General features: G+C 64.3%; 2 protein-coding genes across 2 annotated transcripts; one reads left to right on the top strand and one right to left on the bottom strand.

Annotated features, from left to right (window-relative positions):
* The first annotated feature begins 2,557 nt into the window (after positions 1-2,557).
* On the top strand, positions 2,558-9,724 carry TMEM259 (transmembrane protein 259). Its single transcript, XM_065874381.1, has 11 exons — positions 2,558-2,782; positions 6,654-6,929; positions 7,422-7,521; positions 7,634-7,744; positions 8,031-8,153; positions 8,233-8,333; positions 8,439-8,496; positions 8,587-8,670; positions 8,760-8,892; positions 8,965-9,064; positions 9,179-9,724. The coding sequence occupies exons 1-11, from the start codon at positions 2,558-2,560 to the stop codon at positions 9,722-9,724; spliced, it is 1,857 nt and encodes a 618-aa protein (XP_065730453.1).
* Positions 9,725-10,402: 678 nt separating this feature from the next.
* On the bottom strand, positions 10,403-19,061 carry GRIN3B (glutamate ionotropic receptor NMDA type subunit 3B). The gene is given in 10 exon segments (XM_065873878.1): positions 10,403-10,820; positions 10,972-11,030; positions 11,129-11,293; positions 11,624-11,775; positions 11,878-11,991; positions 12,057-12,204; positions 15,158-15,693; positions 15,696-16,162; positions 16,425-17,017; positions 18,630-19,061. Coding segments are annotated over 10 exon segments (3,084 nt in total).

Genomic DNA, 19,061 nt, shown 5'->3' on the forward strand with positions numbered 1-19,061 from the left:
CTGTCCACCTTCCAGCACCTTCTCAGTGAGCCCCAGCCCAGGCTCCAGGTCCCAATGCCACCCACACATCCCAGACAGGTACCACACGATGACCACAGCATCCTCCGAAATCCAGCCCATCTTCTAAATTCCCGACTGTGCCCAGAAGGGCGGGCCTGGGGTCTGGTCCTTCCTTGTGTCTTTGGCTTAGATTTGGAACTCTCTCCGCCCCCACCTCCCGCTATACTCCTTTTCTGGGACCATGACTTTCACTTGCTCTCCAGGGCCGCATGTTTCCCCTATGTGGGAGTGAGCACTAGACGGTGCTGCCCAACACAGCAGCTGCTTGCCACACGGGCCCATTTCCACACAGATTACACCAATAAAAGTAAAGTTTACGGGTTTCCCTGGTGGCGCAGTGGTTAAGAATCTGCCCGCCAGTGTAGGAGACATGGGTTTGAGCTCTGGTCTGGGAAGATCCCACATGCTGCGGAGCGACTAAGCCCGTGTGCCACAACTAGTGAACCTGCGTGCCACAACTACTGAAGCCTGCACGCCTAGAGCCTATGCTCCGCAACAAGAGAAGCCACGGCAATGAGAAGCCCACGCGAGGGAGAGTAGCCCCCGCTCTCCACAACTAGAGAAAGCCTGCGCACAGCAACAAAGACCCAACGTAGCCAAAAATAAATAAATAAAATGAATAAATTCATTTAAAAAAAAAGAATTTGCATCGATTGAATGCCTACCGTATGCCAGGCCCTGTGCAGAGCACTCCCTGTGAAACAGGAAGAGAATGATTTTAGCCTCCTGGTTGTGGTAGACACGTCCACCTCCAGGGAGTGGGGCTCCAGGATTATGAAAGCCGGCAGGTAGGTCTGGAAGGTTCTCTCAGGCTCCAGGTCATAGCTGAAAAGTCTCCTCCCTCCCTGACCACCCAGTGCAATTCAGAATAGGAACCCCCCCCAGGAACCAACACCCCCCACCCCAATGCTCTGGTCTTTCTCAGAGGCCCTGACTGTGCCCTTCAGTGGGATTGTCACCATCGGGAACCAGACCAGATATCCAGTTGGCGGTCTGCCTGTCTCCTATTGGTCCCTGAGCTCTGCTAGGGCAGGAACCGGTACTGCATTGGCCGCCGCTGTGTCCCTAACACCCAGTGCAGGCCCTGGGACACGAACGTGTCCTTCCCCAGGTTCGGGCATCCTCTCCCAGGCCCCTCGCCTCCGGCTCCACCTGCCCTTCCACACTTCCTGCCGCAGCCCACCCCGCCTTGCTTTGGAGCAGGAGGTGGAAGAACCTGGCATACCGTAGGTACTCAATGAATGTTAGGTCCTATTACTACCACGGCTGCTGGGAGGCGCCGAGACGTTTCAAAGATGAGTGAGCGTGTACGTGGTCCAGACGAGGGACCCCAGGCCTGGGACACCGCGGGCGGGCACCCGGTGGCAGCCAAGAGGAAGGCAGGGCCAGGTACGGACCTTTCGTGACCCCACTTTAGCTGGAGGAGGCCTGTCCACTCCGTCATCCCCGAATGGCCGGGACAGGGGCCTGGCGGCCAGGGAGCAGGAGAGAGATGGGGGGGTGACCCACCTGAGCGGCCCGGTTCTCAGAAGGAAGAGCTAAAGTCGCTAGGGCAGGGGTCCCCAACCCCTGGGCCGCGGACCGGTAGCAGTCCGCGGCCTGTTAGGAACCGGGCCGCACATAAAGAGGTGAGCAGCGGGCCAGCGAGCGAAGCTTCATCTGCCACCCCCCTTCGCTCGCATTACCGCCTGAACAATCCTACCCCCGCTCCGTGGAAAAATTATTTTCCACCTGCCGGAAAGGTCGGGGAATCGCAGCTGGGAGGTGGAAGAACAAAGAAAACCACCTTGTTTAATCTGTTTTTCGTGTAGCCAGGCATAAGCTTATGAAAATGCCCCAGCCGGCCCCAAGGGCAGAGAAAGAAGGAAGTTTTATCGCTCTTTACCTCTTGATGGAGAACAGGAATACAACTGTAGCCTCTAAGAACACTCAGTATCTGCTTGCCTGCGCGGGGAACGGAGGTTCCCACACAACATAAACTTCTCTCCTTTTCTCGCGAGATTATTTAAAGGCCGGAAATTAAATCACTTTTCAGCTAGAACATTCTAATGTAATCTTATCTTCGGCATAGTCTTCCAGAGCGCCAAGTAAAAAGCATCTCCAGCAGTCGTATTTCCTGTCAGTTTACTTTAACACCTGTAAATTCCTCAGAGATTGACTAATTTTACCGCCCGCCTTGCAGCCGCGGAGGCTTGTGGGGGCGATAGGCAAAACACCCGGACCAGACGCAGCCCCGCCCCTCGCCGTTCCCTACCCGGGAGCCAGGCCACAGGGCGGGGCCGCCATGGGCCGCCCGACCGCATCCCAGCGTTCCCCGCGGCCGCAGGGAGGCCGCTCTTGCCGGCGCGGTTACTCGCTGGCGTCAGCTGGGGCGCGGAGGCGGAAGATGGCGGCGGCGCCCGGGCGGCCGTGAGGAGCGAGGCGGTGGCGAGGACGGCCGATGGCGGCGGGGAGGCGTCCTCGGGGACCTGCGGGCCGTTAAGGCGCGACGGTGGGCATGTCGGAGCTCGCGGCGCCCGGGGCCCCGGGGCCCGGGCCCAACGGCGGCGGCGGCGGCCCACCCCCCCCGCGTGGGCCTCGCACCCCCAACCTCAACCCCAATCCTCTCATCAACGTGCGCGACCGGCTCTTCCATGCCCTTTTCTTCAAGATGGCTGTCACCTACTCGCGCCTCTTCCCGCCCGCCTTCCGTCGTCTCTTCGAGTTCTTCGTGTTGCTCAAGGTGACCGGGGCCCCGAACCTTGACCCTGGCGGCCGGACCCTTTCCCCCAGGTCTGCGACTTCTGACCCTGCCCGTGGCAGCGCGCCCCTCCCACCCGGTGGCGTAGGCACCGGCCCGACCCGTTGGGACCCTTTCCTTAGGCCTGCCGCCCCCGCCCCCCTACCCAGAAACTCCCACCCGGGAAGGCCAGAGTCTCCCCGGTTAGTGGCCTCTGATCCCGACTCCAGAAACTCACTCCCAGCCCCCTCCAGGCCGCACCCCACCCCTCGCCTCGCCCTTCCCAGCGTCCCCCACCTACGGAGGCCGGAGCCCAGCCCCGTGACCCCCGGCCCTGCCGCCTGGGATCCTCAGTCCGGGATGACCGCCTCCCCACTCTCCGAGCCTGGCCTGGCCCCGAACCCCAGACTCGAGGGATTCCGGGCCTCACCGCCACTGCCCCCTCCCAGAACACACCCCCGGACCGCCCACCTGCACCTCTTCCCTCTCCCCCTTTTTCTTGGGGCTCTTCTCCTCGGGCCCTTCTGCTTGCCTCCACTCGGATTCTCCCCGCTCTGAACCTCTGGGGGGAAGGTGACCTAGCTGAGGTCACGCCGTGGGGCTTAGTGGCAAAGTCCAGCCAGTGGTGCTGCAGGTGGCTCTGTGAGGGGCCTCTCGTGGACCCGCCCCTTGTCCTCGCTCGGGTGGCAGAGCTCTCGGCTGTTCAGCGGTGACGGGAGGGCCGGCACAGATCCCTCCAAGGAGGGGTCTCACTCAGAGAGGGAGCTCGCTGGGTGCCGAGCCCGGCTGCCTGGAGGGTCTGAGGAAGTGGAGAAATGGCTGTTTTGTTTCGTGTCCCCTCCAGGAGTGGCCCCCGGGGCGGGGGCCGGGGCCAGGGGTGCTGATGTCCGAGGAAGCTCGGATTCCTCGTCTGCCGGAAGGGGGCTGGAGCTCCAGCTTGGTCGGGAGCCGGCAGCTCTTTGGCGTTGGGTGGCAGGGGTGCGAGCCGTCCCGCAGACCTGGTGCGGGTCCCAGCCTGAAACCCCCGGTCCCGGAGCGGCAGGCGTCCCCTGCGGGGGCGTGGGGGTGGGACTCCGGAGGATTCCTGAGTCGGCCTTCCTTTACCCCAATCCTGGAACCCAGGGGCGGCTTGGGGGCGTAGGCAGAAGGCCATGTGAGGCCGTGATTGGCTTGGGGAACAAAGCACTCTTCCTCCCCACACGCTCAGAAGGAGCCCGTGTCACTCGAGGGGGTGCCCTGTGTGAGGTGGGGCCCCCCGTGGAGCTGAGCTTTCCCTGAGAGCCCGGCCTGAGGCCTTGGCTTTGTCTCGCCAATTCCTGCCCGAGGAGCAGGCCAGGGGTTGGGCTGGCCAAGCAGATGGGCTGCACATCCAGGCCGCGTCCCTGGTGCGTGGGGCCGGGTGAGCGGGCTGCCCTCAGCCCCCTGCACCTCCTCTCTCCTTGGGGCTGCGACCAGGAGGCCCTTCATTCCCCGAGAGCCTGCCTGACCCCTGGCGCCTTTGGTTTCCCTCGTGTGCAACGGGAGGGCTCGGCTGGCTGATCTCTGAGGCCGCCTCAAGCTCCAGAAAGCTCTGCTCCTTTGCCTCTCAGCCGCCCAGCTTCTGGGCTCTTGCTACAGAGATCAAGTTCCCCTCCCAGCCCTGCTCCCCAGCCTCTTCCTGTGGCACCTGTTCCTTTCTGCTCACTGCTGGCGGGAGCCGCCCTTGCCATCCTCTTTGCCGCCTCATGCCAGTCTCTGGGCCCAGCGATGAGTGGGGTGACCAGGAGGAAGGGGGAGAGACTGCAGCCAGCAGGGCAGGGTCTGTGTCACATCAGGCAGCCTCAGGCTGCGAGGAAGGAGGTGGGTAGCAGAAGCGGCGCATGCAGAGGCCCTGGAGCTGGCGGGACGGCGCAGCCGTGTGGCTGGTGAGTTGGAGCATGGGGGTCACAGGGTGCCAGAGGTTGGGGGGCTGGAGCACCCAGGGCCTGTGAGGTGGCCAGGCCAGCTGGCAGGCAGAGGGCAGGAAAGGCCCTGGACAAGACTCCTGAAATCCTGAGAGCGAGGTGGGCGGGGCTGCTGAGTGCACCCTGCTTTCCCCGCGTGGGTAGGGCTGCCCTGTGTGTCTGATGATAGGTTGTAGGGGGAGGGAAGCCTGGGCAGCCAGCTAGTTCCATGGTGGGGAAACAAGTCCAGATCTGGGGCAAGCCTTGTCAAGGGGGTGAGAGCGTCTTGGCCCACCTCTGGGGACCCACACACTCAGTCAAGGGTGATGGACCCCACCTGGGGTTTCCGGACCCAGATAAGGACAGTGATGGGGCAGACACCAGTGAGGGGTGCTGGAGGGGGCGCCAGGGTGACAGTGGGGTCCTGGGGGCCACTCAGCGAGGTCATGGTGCCACCAGCCCCCCCGTCCGTTCAAGTGCCCCTGCTCTCAGGGCCCAGCTGGCCCTGCCTGGTGTGTGTTCCAGGTTGAACTCCTGGCTCCACCCCTCCTGGCCGCGTGGCCTCTGTGCCTTGGTTTCCTCATCTGCAAACTGGGGGTGATGGCAGGCACGTGTGTCTCCGGGGGAAGTGCTCGGGCAGCCCCTGGCATCGGGCCATCCTGCGTGTCAGCACTTTTTGTGGTATCTTGTCACGTTGTACAGCGTCGTCCTTATGGCCCAGAGCAGACAGTGTCCCAGACACGGCTCTGCTGGACATCTGGGCCCAGAGAGCACGACTGGCGCTGTGGGTCAGCTCTCTGACCTTGCCCTGCTGTGCTGTGGGTCCCACACTGTCAGGACTCCCGTCGCCAGCTCCCAGGTCCCCAGACACAATGTTAGGGAGAGGTGCTGGGGGTTCCGAGTGACGCTTGGCCTGTGGCCACGTCTCAGGGCCCTGGCGCAGGCTGGCCTGTGGGAGGCTCTGCAGACGTGGGGGCCTCAGCTGACCTTCCCCACTGCCTCCCCAGCCCCTCCTCCCCAGGCAGGGTCCCAGCTCTGTTCTCAGCTCAGCATCTGTTTGCCGTGACCTGAACCCCAGGGGCTTGGGATGTGTAGTCTGTCTCTGCTTAAATCAGCAGTGCTCTGATTACCGCCCCGTCAGGACAGGAGCGGGTGCTCTGCTGACCCAGCCCGTGCCCAGTCTGCAGGGCAGGCTCCAGAGAGGAAGCCGGGAGTTCCACAGCCAGCGCTGGCACCACCCTGTGGTGCTCATGGCAGGGCATGGAGATGACGAGGTGCTGGCGGCCCTGCCGGTGACCGCGTGGCCACGGGCAGTTCACCACACCCCTGAGCATCATTGTTGACAGGACAAGGAGCGCCTTCGTACTCTGGTCCCCCACGATCATTTGTACCACACAGGGAACTCACCCCGGGAGCGATGCCCTTGACACGGCGTCCAGGCCGAAGGGTGACACTTGGCCAACCGGGACCCCATGAGAAACACAGCGGTCAGACGGGGCTCCTGGAGCAGGGGGTTGGGGTGACGTCAAGCAGGGCCTCTCCTCAGCACTGTGGACATCGGGGCTGGGACGTTCTCTGTAGGGGGCCATCCTAGGCGCTGTGGGGTGTGGAGCAGCCTCCCCGGCCCTGCCTGCTCGATGCCGGGAGCCCCCCAGTCACGATCACCACAGACGTCCCAAGATGTGGCCCTGTGTCAGGATCCCCCCAGTGAACAGTTAGGGCTATCCTGTCTTACTCTGGGGAAACCGTACCTCAGGGGACAGAGCGAGCCCTGCCACGGGGCCGTTGGCATGGCCAAGCGGGTCGGCTGTGTTCAGCGGCTCAGGCTGGCCCGGGAGAGGCGCAGAGGGAGGCCGTTTTAGCCAGTGAGGTCGGGAGTTTTCTCCTGGGGCAGCTGGGTGATGGCACCGCGTGCTCCGCTTGGGCCCGTGCTGACCGCCCCCCGCCCCCAGGCCCTGTTCGTGCTCTTCGTCCTGGCCTACATCCACATCGTCTTCTCGCGCTCGCCCATCAACTGCCTGGAGCACGTGCGGGACGAGTGGCCGAGAGAGGGCGTCCTGCGCGTGGAGGTGCAGCACAACTCGAGCCGCGCGCCCGTCCTGCTGCAGTTCTGCGGTGGCGGCGGCAGCTTCCCCGGGCTGGCCGCGGGGCCGGGAGGCCTGGAGCTGGGGGGTGAGGACGACGAGGAGGAGCTGGCCCTGGAGGTGTTTGGGAACAGCTCCGTCAAGGTGAGCTGGCTGGAAGCACTCCTGATCTTCAGGGCCCCAGGCCTCCCTGTCTGCCACTGCTCCTGCTCCCGTGGCCTCGGCTGCTTCCCAGCTGTCAGGTGAAAGGGACTGGCCCAGTTCTGGGGGTGCCAAGGGCAGATACAGCCGGGAAGAAGGCTCTGGGCATCCTGGTGATGCAGCGCCCCGTCAGCAGAGGCATGCCGGTGGACACGGGCCCACAGCCCGCAGGGAGGGCTGTGCTTGGGCAGCCAGAGGCCAGGAACTTGTGGGCCAGGGATCGGTGTGGGTAGGGTACTGGCGCAGACCTCAGCGGGGGGCCGCATCCCTCCCACACCCTCACCCGGAGACAGGCTCTCAGGGGGCTCAGTGTCGGGGGTCAGGGTTTTGATGGGACAGGGGCGCATCTGCTTCCGGTCAGTCGATGAGGGAGAGGCCTCCAGGCCCGGCCCTTCGGCACCATGGGCCTGCTGACTCCTGCCTCCCTCTCTGCAGTTTGAGCTGGACATCGAGCCCAAGGTGTTCAAGCCACCAGGTGGCCCCGAGGCCCTAAACGACAGCCAGGAGTTCCCCTTCCCTGAGACGCCCACAAAAGGTACTCACTGCTCACTGGAGCTAAAGGCCAGTGCCCCTGGTGGGCTGCGGTCACCCCGCCCCTCCCAGGGGAGAGAGGCTCCGCGGGCTGACCAGGCCTGTCCCACCCACAGCGTGGCCGCAGGACGAGTACATCGTGGAGTACTCGCTGGAGTACGGCTTCTTGCGGTTGTCGCAGGCCACGCGGCAGCGGCTTAGCATCCCAGTCATGGTGGTCACCCTGGGTGAGTGTCACCTGCAGGGTGAGGTTCTGGGGGAGGGGTGACCCAGAAGCACTCGCTTCCGGGGCCTGAGGGGCCCGCCCGTGCTCTCCAGCTGAGGGAAGCTTCCCAGGCTTCATCCCTTGACTGTTCCTCTGGGGCTGTCACGCACATCACTGCTCGGGTCGGGGGTGGGCGGGGGCTCCTCCACTCCCACAAATGGAGATCTGGCCTTCCCCGGGCCTCCATCAGGACTGGGGCTGGTGGGGGCCTGGCCAGGTGCACACCCCTGTCACGGTCCTGCCCACAGACCCCACGCGGGACCAGTGCTTCGGGGACCGCTTCAGCCGCCTGCTGCTGGCTGAGTTCCTGGGCTACGACGACATCCTCATGTCCAGTGTGAAAGGCCTGGCGGAAAACGAGGAGAACAAGGGTGCGGGGCCCAGCCGGGTGGGCGGGGCCGGGGCGGGGCCGGGGTGGTCTGGGGCGCAGGCTCACTGCCTGCCGCGCAGGCTTCCTGCGGAACGTGGTGTCCGGGGAGCACTACCGCTTCGTGAGCATGTGGATGGCCCGCACATCCTACCTGGCCGCCTTCGTCATCATGGTCATCTTCGTGAGTGCCGCGGGCGGGGCGGGACGGGGTGGGGTGGGGCGGGGGGGCCGGAGTGGGGGGGGGGGCGGGGCGGCGGACCCAGGCCTCACGCTGCACTGCTTGCAGACCTTGAGCGTGTCCATGCTGCTGCGCTACTCCCACCACCAGATCTTCGTCTTCATTGGTGAGTTTCCCCGCTGGCCACCTCCCCCGCCCACCCACCCCGCACCGGGCGCCTCACCCGGTCTGCCCGCCCGCCACCCTCTGCCCGCAGTGGACCTGCTGCAGATGCTGGAGATGAACATGGCCATCGCGTTCCCCGCAGCGCCCCTGCTGACCGTCATCCTGGCCCTCGTGGGTGAGGACCCTGTGCCCCACGCCCTGCCCCCTGCCCTGGCCGTCACCTGCCCGTCCCCCCCCAACCAGCATTCTCCCATCTCCCCACAGGCATGGAGGCCATCATGTCTGAGTTCTTCAACGACACCACCACGGCCTTCTACATCATCCTCATCGTGTGGCTGGCCGACCAGTATGACGCCATCTGCTGCCACACCAACACCAGCAAGCGGCACTGGCTTCGGTGGGCACCGGGGTCCGTGTGGTCCAGGGTGGGGGCAGCCGGGTGGGCAGCGCCTCACTGTCCCCCTCGCAGGTTCTTCTACCTGTACCACTTCGCCTTCTACGCCTACCACTACCGCTTCAACGGGCAGTACAGCAGCCTGGCCCTCGTCACTTCCTGGCTCTTCATCCAGGTGAGGTGGGCTGCCCTTGGGACTGGTGACCCCGGGGTCCATCCAGCCTGTCGGGGGTTCTGCGGAGGCTGCGTTCTGGCTTGGGCCTCGCCTGACCCAGTGCCTGCCCCCCAGCATTCCATGATCTACTTCTTCCACCACTACGAGCTGCCCGCCATCCTGCAGCAGATCCGCGTCCAGGAGATGCTGCTGCAGACGCCCCCTCTGGGCCCTGGCAGCCCCACGGCCCTGCCAGACGACCTGAACAACAACGGAGGCACCCCGGCTGCCACGCCCGACTCTACCAGCCAGCCCCCTGCCCTGGGCCCTGGCTTGCAGGGTGGTGGCGGAGGCCCTGGGCCCATGGCTGAGGCACCCAGCTCCCTGGTGGCCGCGGCGGCCTCGGTAGCTGCAGCAGCCAGTGGTGACCTGGGCTGGATGGCAGAGACGGCTGCCATCATCACAGACGCCTCCTTCTTATCTGGCCTGAGCGCCTCTCTCTTGGACCGGCGGCCGGCCAGCCCCCTGAGCCCCAGTGGGGCGCTCCCTCGGGCCCCCCAGGACAGTGCCCCCACAAGTGACCCCCCAGGGTCTGACACAGCCCCGCAGACCACTGGGGTGAGTGGGCCCAGCCTTGCGTCCATGGCTCCAGTGGATGCGCCCTCAGAGGTCGGCTCCTGAGCCCTGGGCAGCTCACCGCCTCTGTCCCTGGCCATCCAGGCCAGCTGGGTGTGACCTGGCTGGAGCCCTCCTGGGTCAGGGAGGCTGTCCCCAATGGCTCTGGGACTGCTCAGCCTGCCTTAGGCGGTATTGGAGTCCATCAGGTTTGCTTGGAGGCGGGCTTCTCTCCCCCAGGGCATGGGGTCTGCCTGCAGCCTGTCCCTGTCTATGGTGGGCCCACTCTGCTGGCTGATGAGCCAGGGTGGGAGAAGGGATGGGGGCTCCATGGAAGGTTCTGCAAGGGGTTGGTGAAAGGTCCAGAGTGAGCTGTCCCGGGGCAAAACGGGCAAGCCTCTGAGCAAGGTGAAACGAGTGGGGCCGGCTCAGCTGGTGCTCCCTCGTGTGCAGTGCCTTTCCACCGCCACCCCACACGCCCAGGCTGGGGCCCCGGACGCGGCCACGGGGGGCGCCAGGGTCCTGCCCTGCTCGGGGTGAAGAGACAGCCGGTGGCCCAACCCAGTTACACCGTGAGGAATGGAGCAGAGGGCTCATTCCACTCTATTTAATTGCAGTGTACAAAATGGTGTTTGTATATAGAATAAACTGTTGACAGCGTCCAGCCAGCGTTTGTGTGTGTGGGGAGGCTGGGCGAGGCCCCTCGGAGCCCCTGCTGCAGGTGGAGGAGGGCCTGGTCCCGCATCACTGGGCGGCCACGGGTGCTTCCTCGGAGGCCTGGAGCTGGCTGCGCGGCCCGTGGCGGGCACCGTCCCCCAGCTGGGCGAGGAGCTGCCCGCGCCGCACCAGCGCCTGGCGGAGCTTCTCGCGTGTGCCTGCGATGCGCTGCTCCAGCTGTTCTAGCTCCCCGGGGCGTGGGGCGCCCGAGAACAGCTCGGCAGGCGGGCGGCCGTTGGAGCAGAGCCAGACGGGGCCCCCGGGCGGCCCAGCCGCGTCCGCGTCTGGGGCATCCTTAACGGGAGTGGTGGCAGCGGCGGCGGCCACGGCCGGCTCCAGCAGGAAGTGCGTGTGACACTCCCTCACCGAGGCCCGGCGCACCCGTGTCCAGCCCCCCGGGCCGGCGGGGGCGGCCAGAGTGTCCTGCTGAGGCTCCTCGAGACCCCTGGGGACGGATGGGGCTGGGCAGCCGCGTCCTACCCACAGTCCCACTCTGCCCTTTGGGACTGGTGACCCCAGGGTCCATCCAGCCTGTCGGGGCTGGAGAGCGGGAGTGGGAGTTGCTGGGGTGGAGAGCGGCCCCCAGGGCCCCTTACCTCGGCTCCGGCTCCTGCTGCCCGTTGGGCGGCTCCTTGTTGAGGGCGCGATGGATTCTCTAGGAGCCAAGACAGAAGTCACGTCGGGGTCGGGTCAGCAGCAGGCCGTCCTGCACGCCCTCCCCACTCCCTCCACCCCGCAGCCCCCGCTCCTCACCTGGCCCGTGTGCAGCCAGTACTGCAGCTTGTTGCCCCTTCGGATGCGCGGCAGCGCCAGGCGGTAGAAGACGTGCTCCCCCAGCGAGCTGAGCAGAGCACTGCCCAGGCCCAGGCAGAGCAGCACGAAGAGTCCCGAGAAGTGGTAGATGCCCATCTGGAGGGTCTGCGGGCAGGACGCAGGCACAAAAGCCCTCCTGGTCACGGCAGACCCTTGGGGAGCCCTGGCCTTGGACGGGGGTGGGGGCAGAGGTGGGGCCAGAGAGAAGGGCCTGGGGCTGTGGAGCCGGATTAGAAGGCTAGGGCTCCATTTTCAGAGGTGAGGTGTCATAGAAGAAAGGCCACTGGAACTGGGGTTTTGGAGGATGAACAGGGTGCAGAAAAGCAGGCAAACACACAGTCTTGGGAACGAGCAGGGGTTGGTCACCTTGGTGAAGGACACACAGGCTCAGAGCCCCCCACGCCTACCCCTCCCTGCGTCCCGGGCCTGCCCTACCTCTGTAACAGCGAAGACCCGCTTGCCACAAGGCACCATCTTGTACCACTTGCCTTGCAGGAGGTCGATGAAGCCGGAGGACTTGTAGCGGCTGATGAACTCGGACAGGTTGGAGGTGAGCGGCGAATTCCGGGGGAGTCCAATGCCATAGCCTGGGGGAGGCCGGGCGTTGGGTTGGGACCGGGCTGGACGCAGACCCACAGGAGCTGTGCCCGCCTGGAGCCCGCAGGTCACTGGTCCCGGGGGCCGCTCACCCTCGATGGCGAAAGTCTTGCCCACGGTCAGCAGTCTGCAGTCCGCGTCGATGGACACCTCGTAGTCCAGTAGCGACTTGTCCATGATGAAGGCGTTGAGCTTGGGGGGGGGGGGGGTCGCTTCTGCCCGGGAGGGGGACGGGGACGGGGTGAGCATCCCCGCCCCGCGCGCCCCCCTCACGTCAGCATGGCGACGCCGTGGGGCGTGGTGGGCGCACTGCGGCGCCGCACGTGTGCGTACAGCTCCAGGAAGCTCTTCTTGATGTAGGCCTCCGCGCTGCTTTCCCACACGGTTCCGAAGCGGAAGCCCTGGGACAGGTGGTGCAGCTGCGGGCCAGCGCCCAGTCAGCGCCTGTGGGGGGCCCTTGATCCCAGCCTGGCTCTCCCCCACCCCAGTTCCGTCCGCCAGCCCGGAGCACCCGGGCCCAGGGCTCTCAACCAGCTCACGTGGGCCACGTCATCTCTGGGGGGCCGTCCTGGGCTCCGTGGGGTGTGGAACAGCATCCCTGGCCCCAACTCCTAGATGCCAGGAGCCCCCTGCCCTAGTCTGACAACCACAGATGTGCCAGGACATGGCCCAGTGTCCCCTGGGGGCAGGACCGCCCAGTTGAAAATGTTCTAAAACCCTCATGTCCATCTCCAGGCCCTTAACTCCACACTTCCGCCTCCGCCGCACCCGCTGCGTCTCTCCTTAGGGTCCCCCGGGAACCCCAAGCTCACCGCGTCCAAGACCCACTCTCGAGCCACCCCACACCTTCCCACCGCAGTCGCTCTCCCTCCTCTGCCCGCCTCTGCATCTCTCATCTCCACGTCCCGTCCACCTGCAGATCCTGTGGGCGCTGCCCTCCAGACACCCTGGACCTGCCCGGTGCTTGCCCCTCCACAGCCCCCACCCAAGGCCCCCATCCCCCATTCCTCCTGCACCAGCGCTGCCCCCTCAGCCCCGGGCTCTCCGGCCCGCCCACTGTTTGTGCAACCTCCCTAAAGCAAAGCATGAGTGGCTGCTGAGGCCACCTGACCAGGGCCTCCTTGTCGGGGGCTACAGCACTTCCGAGAAGCCAGATCTGAGGCAAGCAGGGCCATCTAGAACTTTCTGGGGAAGGAAATGCTTTACACCTGTGCTGTTCTCAAGTGGCTGTTGAGTGCTTTCAATTAAATCAATTTAAATAGTAGCCACGGGACTTCCCTGGTGGTGCACTGGTTAAGAATCCACCTGCCAATGCAGGGGACACGGGTTCTATCCCACATGCCGGGGAGCAACTAAGCCCGTGCACCACAACTACTGAGCCCGCGCGCCTAGAGCCTATGTTCCGCAACAAGAGAAGCCACCGCAACGAGAAGCCTGCACGCAGAAACAAAGACGCAATACAGCCAAAAAGAAAAAAAAAAAAAATTATTTTAAAAAAGTAGCCACATGTGGAGAGTGGCTGGCCCACGGGACAGCAAGCATCTAGGTCTCATTACTGGTTTAACAGAGGACACTGGGGTGGGGGAGAAGCGGGGGACGAGAGCAGCTAGATCCAAACACTGGGAGATGCTGCAGGAGAAAAAAAAACTTCAACAAACAAATCGCTAGTGAACAAAAAGATGGAGTGTCCAGATGGCCCCACGGGGCCTTCCCGGGACAGACCCCCACCTGGTCCTCTGCCTGCCTCTTGTCTGTAGAAAAACTTTAGTCTCCTAGGCCTTCCCTGAGTTCCAAAGAATAAATTTAATCAGAGAAGTGAGAAAATGCAGAAACGAAAACAGTCAAACAAGACAATAATAATAGTTTAGCCATTAAAGTCAAGGAATTTTCATTCCTTCTCAAGGGCTGTAGATAATATTCTGAGCCAGTGAACTTCCCTGGCGGTCTAGTGGGTAAGGCTCAGTGCTTCCACTGCAGGGGGCATGGTTTCAATCCCTGGTTGGGGAACTGAGATCCTGCATGCCATGCAGCATGGGAAAAAAAAAAAAATGAGCCAGATCCTTTGAGCTCTTTTGCAGACACTGAAACCCCCACCAGGTGGAAGAAGTTAACTGCATGCTGCCCACAAGCATGTAGACCCCAGACTGATTGGAGCCAGAAGGTTGATGATGTTGACTCCCAATTACTTCACCACCAACCCATCAGAACATCCAGGAGCTAATCACACACACACCCCAACCCCCCTCCCTCACCCTCTCTTTAAAAACCTTTCCCCAATACTTAAATAAAAATTAAAAAAACAAACAAACAAAAATAAACCTTTCCCTGAAAGCCATCCAGGGGTTCAGGTCTTAAGCACTAGCTGCGCAGACTCCTTGCTTTATCTGCAATAAACACTGTGCTTTCCTTCACCAGGACCCTGTGTCAGTAGATTGGCTTTACTGACTGCAGGTGAGTGGACCCAAGTTTGGGCTGGTAACAAGGAGGTTTCTACCTTCCTCGGGGTCTGTACATTTTGGATCCAGATTCAAACAAACCGTGAAAAAAAAAAAAAAAAGACAACTGAGAAAAATGGCCTGCCTGATGTTTAAGTTCCCAGAATACTCATGACGAAATGATAGGAGGCCTGGGATTTCCCTCATGGTAACCCAGCGGCTATGGCTGGTGCATGGACGAAACTGGTCAGGAGTTGACTTTGGAGCCGAGCATTGGGTTCATTCATCGTGGGCCTTGCTCCCTACTCCAGAATATTACAATTTTTTCATTAAAAGAGAAAAATACGTAGGCTGGGGCATGCTCTGCTCTGCCCACAGCCCTCCAGGACTCCTGGTGAAAGTTCTGTCTAAATGGAGCTTCTGTGGAGGCCCAGGTCCTCCCACATGTGCAGGCCCTGCATGACCTGCCCCATCCCCCTCCCTGCTCTCGCCTCCCCCCTCTCCCCTTCACTCACTCCGCTCCAGACACACACAGGCCTCCTTGCTGTTCCTCCAACCTGCCAAGCACAATCCTGTCCCAGGGCCTTTGCACAGGCTGCCTTCCTCTGCTTACCATATTCCTCCCTGATACCTACATAAAAGTCCCTCACCTATCACCTCTCCCAGAGGAATTCTTGACCCCCATTTGAGAAATCATCCCTCCCCAGTGCTCCCTGTGTCCCCACTCTGTCTAATTTTCCTCCCTGGAACTTTATCACCAATTCACACACCATCTACTTTGTTTCTCTGTCTTGATTCTCACCAGCAGCCTCGCCTGTTTTGTCCCAGCTGGGTTCAACATGAGTTTGTGGGAGCAGATGGCCGCCCTCTACTGGGTGGGGACTAGGGGCGGGGGTGACCTCCAGGCTCTGACCCCTGAAACCCCATGCCCACGCACCTTAGGGTCGTGGATCCCCGAGAGCTCCTCAAACGTCTTGTCCCCGACCATGACGGCGGCCAGGTTGGCCGTGTAGCTGGACAGCACGAGCAGGCAGAAGATGGCCCATAGGCTCATGAGGAGGCGGCCCGTGGGGCACTTGGGCGTCTTACTGGACACTGTGCGTCCAAAGAGGATGGCGTAGCAGAGGTTGAGGGCAGAGGAGTAGGAGAACGCGGTGCCCCGGTTGCGGCCGCGGGGCGTGAGGCCGAAGGGGCTGCGCCACTCGTAGAGGGTGAGGAAGAGTGCAGTCAGGTGCAGCGCGGTGAAGACGCCCAGCCACATGGACCAGTGCAGCGGCCACGTGAAGGCGCCGATGGGCGACGCCGTGTCCCGCGCGCGCACCATGATGCCCAGACTGGTGGAGAAGAAGGGGCTGGTGAAGTCCACCACCCGCTCGGCTGAGTTGATGCTGAAGCTGGTGACAGCCATGTGCGCCCGGCCGGCCAGCAGGTCGCCCACCAGGCCGGTCCAGCGGCCGTCGCCCACAATGTAAGCTCGAAGTCGAAGGGCGCGTCCTCCGCCAGGCGCTCCAGCAGGTCGATGCAGTAGCCGTAGCAGCACCTGCGCAGTACGTGGGGCGCCGAGCCGTCGGCCAGCGCGGCGAAGTGCGCGTCCAGGGCTGCCGAGTCGTTGCTGCCGGGGGCTAGGCACAGCTGCCCCGCCGGGCACAGACTGTCCTCGTCCGGCTCGCGGGCGAACACGAACGGGTGCTCCACCAGCGTCACCACGCGCAGCTTGGGCCGCGCCCGGGCTTCCGGCGGGGGTGGGGGCCAACCGGCCACGCCCCCTGCCTCTGACTCCAGCCGCCCGTCCTGCCACCTGCCCACCGTGGCCCAGGCCGGGGCGCCCCGCGGGTCCCAGCGGAGGCTCCACACGCGGAAGCGCCGGGAGATGTGCACCTGCGAGGAGCCGGTCACCCACACCGGCCCCGTGTGGCTCCGGAAGGACGTGTTGGCCAGGAACCTGGTGGGAGTGGGCGGCATCAGGGTGGCGGAGGAATCCCTCCGCCGAGGTGAGACCTATCGCTACGCCTCAGACACACCGGGCCACGGGGTATGCTGCTGTATCCCCTACTCCAGATCCCCTTCCCAGCCGGGGTACCCACGCCCTGGGGGCTGGGGCGACGGCCCAGCCCAAAGCCCAGTTGAGAGGCTCAGGTGGGACCTCCCTTCCCGCTTCTCACAAAGCCACACACACGGCTTCCTGCAGCAGGGTCCCCGCTCACCGTGCCAAGAGGCGGCCGGAGGACTCGGGCCCGGGCAGCGGCAGGTCATTGCAGTTGATCGTGGCGGGGAGGAGGGCACGCTCCGGCTGCACGCTGGCCGCACTGCCCAGCGCGCGGGCCACTAGTTCCACCGCGTCGCGGATGGCGGCTTCCAGCGGGGGCCGAGCGACCTCGCCCAACGCCAGCAGCCCAGGCGGCAGGCCTTCGGTGGGAAGTGCCTTGGCGGGCAGCGGCGTGCCCAGCAGCCAGCGGGGCCCGGGGGGTGCGGCCTGCAGCACCCGCCGGGCGCCGGCCTCGTTGCAACCCAGGAGTACGGCCACGGGGACTGGGGCCATTCCCCCCGCGGCCTCCCCCAGTGGGGCCAGGCGGGTCCGCAGCCCTGCATCGCTCGGGTCCGGCCTGCTCAGGTCCAGCACGAGCTTCGGAGCCCGGCCCGCCCAGCTTGTCCACAGGGCCACAAGGCCGCCAGGGTCCCGCACGCGTCAGAGCACCAGGCCAACGTCCTCCCAGCTGTGCGCCTGCAGCACTGACACCAGCACGTCCAGCAGAGTCTCCAGGGGGCTGGCCCAGTCGAGCTGCAGGTGGAAGGGGTTCTGGCAGAGGGGTGGTCACAGTTAGGGCTGGCAAACTCAGTGTCCCACCACACTCTTCCCACTCCATCTGTACATGTTCAATAAACGCATGACACCTTGATAACTGGACCTCGTGCTTGCTTCTTCCCAGCCCCACACCTGCTCTAACCCCTTCTGTGGCTCCCCATCGCCATCAGCACAAAGCCCGGCCCTGGCCTGAGGCTTTTTGCATTCCCCAGCTGGAATACCTTTTCCCATCTGGGACAGCCAACTCCTACACATCCTTCAAAACCCAGCTCCACTACCCCACCTCTATTCAGACTTACGAGGCAAGCTAGGGACTGAGGGCTCCCCCCTCCGTGCTCAGGGACCCAGAAAGTTCTCCTGAATTTGCTTTGAGCATGGGAGGGACGAGAGAGCTTTGCCAGACACCTAATGTAGGCAGGGTGTTGTCCGGGTGGGGACAGGGTGCTGAGTGCAGGGGGAAAGGCTGGGGGCTGCTGCTCTCCCGCGGGGCGGCGGGGCAAGCCAGTAGTACCCCCAAGCCAAAGCCTGACAGGTCCAACTGCAGAGGGTGCAGTTCCTGGATCCGGCTGCAGAGGGCGCCACAGGCATGGATTTGGGTCCTGCATCTCTCCCACCGGGAGGGGATCAAAGACAGAGGGGGTTAATGAGACCCAGGCCTCCTCTAGGGTCAGGGTCTCCCCGCCCTCAGGAGAAGGAAGGCCTGAGGGGGCTTCAAGGTGGGTTTGGAGAGAGGCAGGCCCCCTTCCAGACCCCATGTCCCAGCGTTGGGCCCCTCCCTGCTGGCCCTGGGAGGGGGTTCTTTCCTTGGGGCACAACAGGGTCCCCAGAGCTCTGCCAGTCACCCTTTTCTCCTCCTTGTCCCATTCTCTACTTATTCGGACCCAAATTCCAGCCTGGGGGTGTAATTAAGAAAAGAGAATAAACTCCAAGGACGAGGACAGGGTGGAGGAGGATGGAGGGTTTAGGAGAGACAGGGTGGCCCTGGGGACCTGAGAAGGCCATCAAGGAGGCTGTGGGGTGTGGGTAGCCTCGGCCTCGAGGGCCTCTGGTACGATCCTGGCGGGAGGAAAGTCCCCAGCCGCAGCCCCTGAAACTGCAGCCCCTGGAGAGAGGGAGACCCGCTTCCCCATCCCAGCGCCGCGGCCCTGCTTGGTGGGAATCCGGAGGCACCCTGTGACCTGACCGGTGAAGGGGGCCGCGCTCCTAGTGGGACTCCACCGCCAAAGCCCAGGGAAGCGTCCTGTGGGATCCGCCATCTGGGGTCCAGAGGTATCCCGCGGGGTTCCCGAGCCGCGGGGTTCCGTGGCTCTAGGTCCCTGCGCCCCTGGGCTCCCGCCTCCCATTCCGGGTCCTTGATCTCCGGGGACATCCGGGGTTCAGGGGTCCAGGTTCCGCTAACCCGAGGGCCGTCCCTGGGCCTCTGTCATCCGGACTCCGAGTCTCCCCGCATCCGGACTCTTGCATTTAGGGTCCAGACTCTGAGGCCCGCGCGTCCCAAGGACTCAGCTATCCGGACCCCCGGGCCCCGCGCTCCAAGAGCGTCCCAGGGTCTCTCCCGCCCCGACCCCGGGTCCCCGCACGTCCTGACCCCGGCGTCCGCGCGTACCGGGGAGCCGAGCGGAGCGCGGGCCTCCCGCCGCAGCACGCTGAGCACGGGGGTCTCGGTGGCCGCCGCCAGGAAGTGCAACTGCAGCAGCTCGGGCCGCGCCTCGGGGAAGGCTAGCACGGCCGCCACGCTCGGTGCCGCCAGCGCCTGGCATAGGCCGCGGGCCAGCGAGGCGGGGTCGCGGGAGGGGGACGCGGCGGCCGCCAGCTCCAGGCTCAGGTTGTGCGGCAGCCGCGGCGCCAGGGCGGCCCGGGCCAGGGCGGCGCGGGCGCGGGCGCGGGCGCGGGCGGCGGGCGCGCAGGGCAGGAGGGCGCCCAGGCGCACCAAGCCCCCCAAGCGCGCCAGGACGCCGCACGGGTGCAGGTGGCCCCCGGCGGGCCCCGGCCCCAGCGCTAGCGCCAGGCCGAGCCACAGTGCCCGCACAAACTCCAT

The sequence above is a fragment of the Phocoena phocoena genome, chromosome 3, assembly GCF_963924675.1.
Source record: "Phocoena phocoena chromosome 3, mPhoPho1.1, whole genome shotgun sequence".
In the NCBI taxonomy this organism is placed as follows: Eukaryota; Metazoa; Chordata; class Mammalia; order Artiodactyla; family Phocoenidae; genus Phocoena; species Phocoena phocoena.

Bases quoted from the DNA above. Each gene is read 5' to 3' on its own strand.
- TMEM259 (XM_065874381.1), top strand. From the start codon at position 2,558: ATGTCGGAGCTCGCGGCGCCCGGGGCCCCGGGGCCCGGGCCCAACGGC. The intron at 6,930-7,421 runs GTGAGCTGGCTG...CCCTCTCTGCAG, and splicing joins TTGGGAACAGCTCCGTCAAG to TTTGAGCTGGACATCGAGCC. The intron at 8,497-8,586 runs GTGAGTTTCCCC...CTCTGCCCGCAG, and splicing joins CCAGATCTTCGTCTTCATTG to TGGACCTGCTGCAGATGCTG.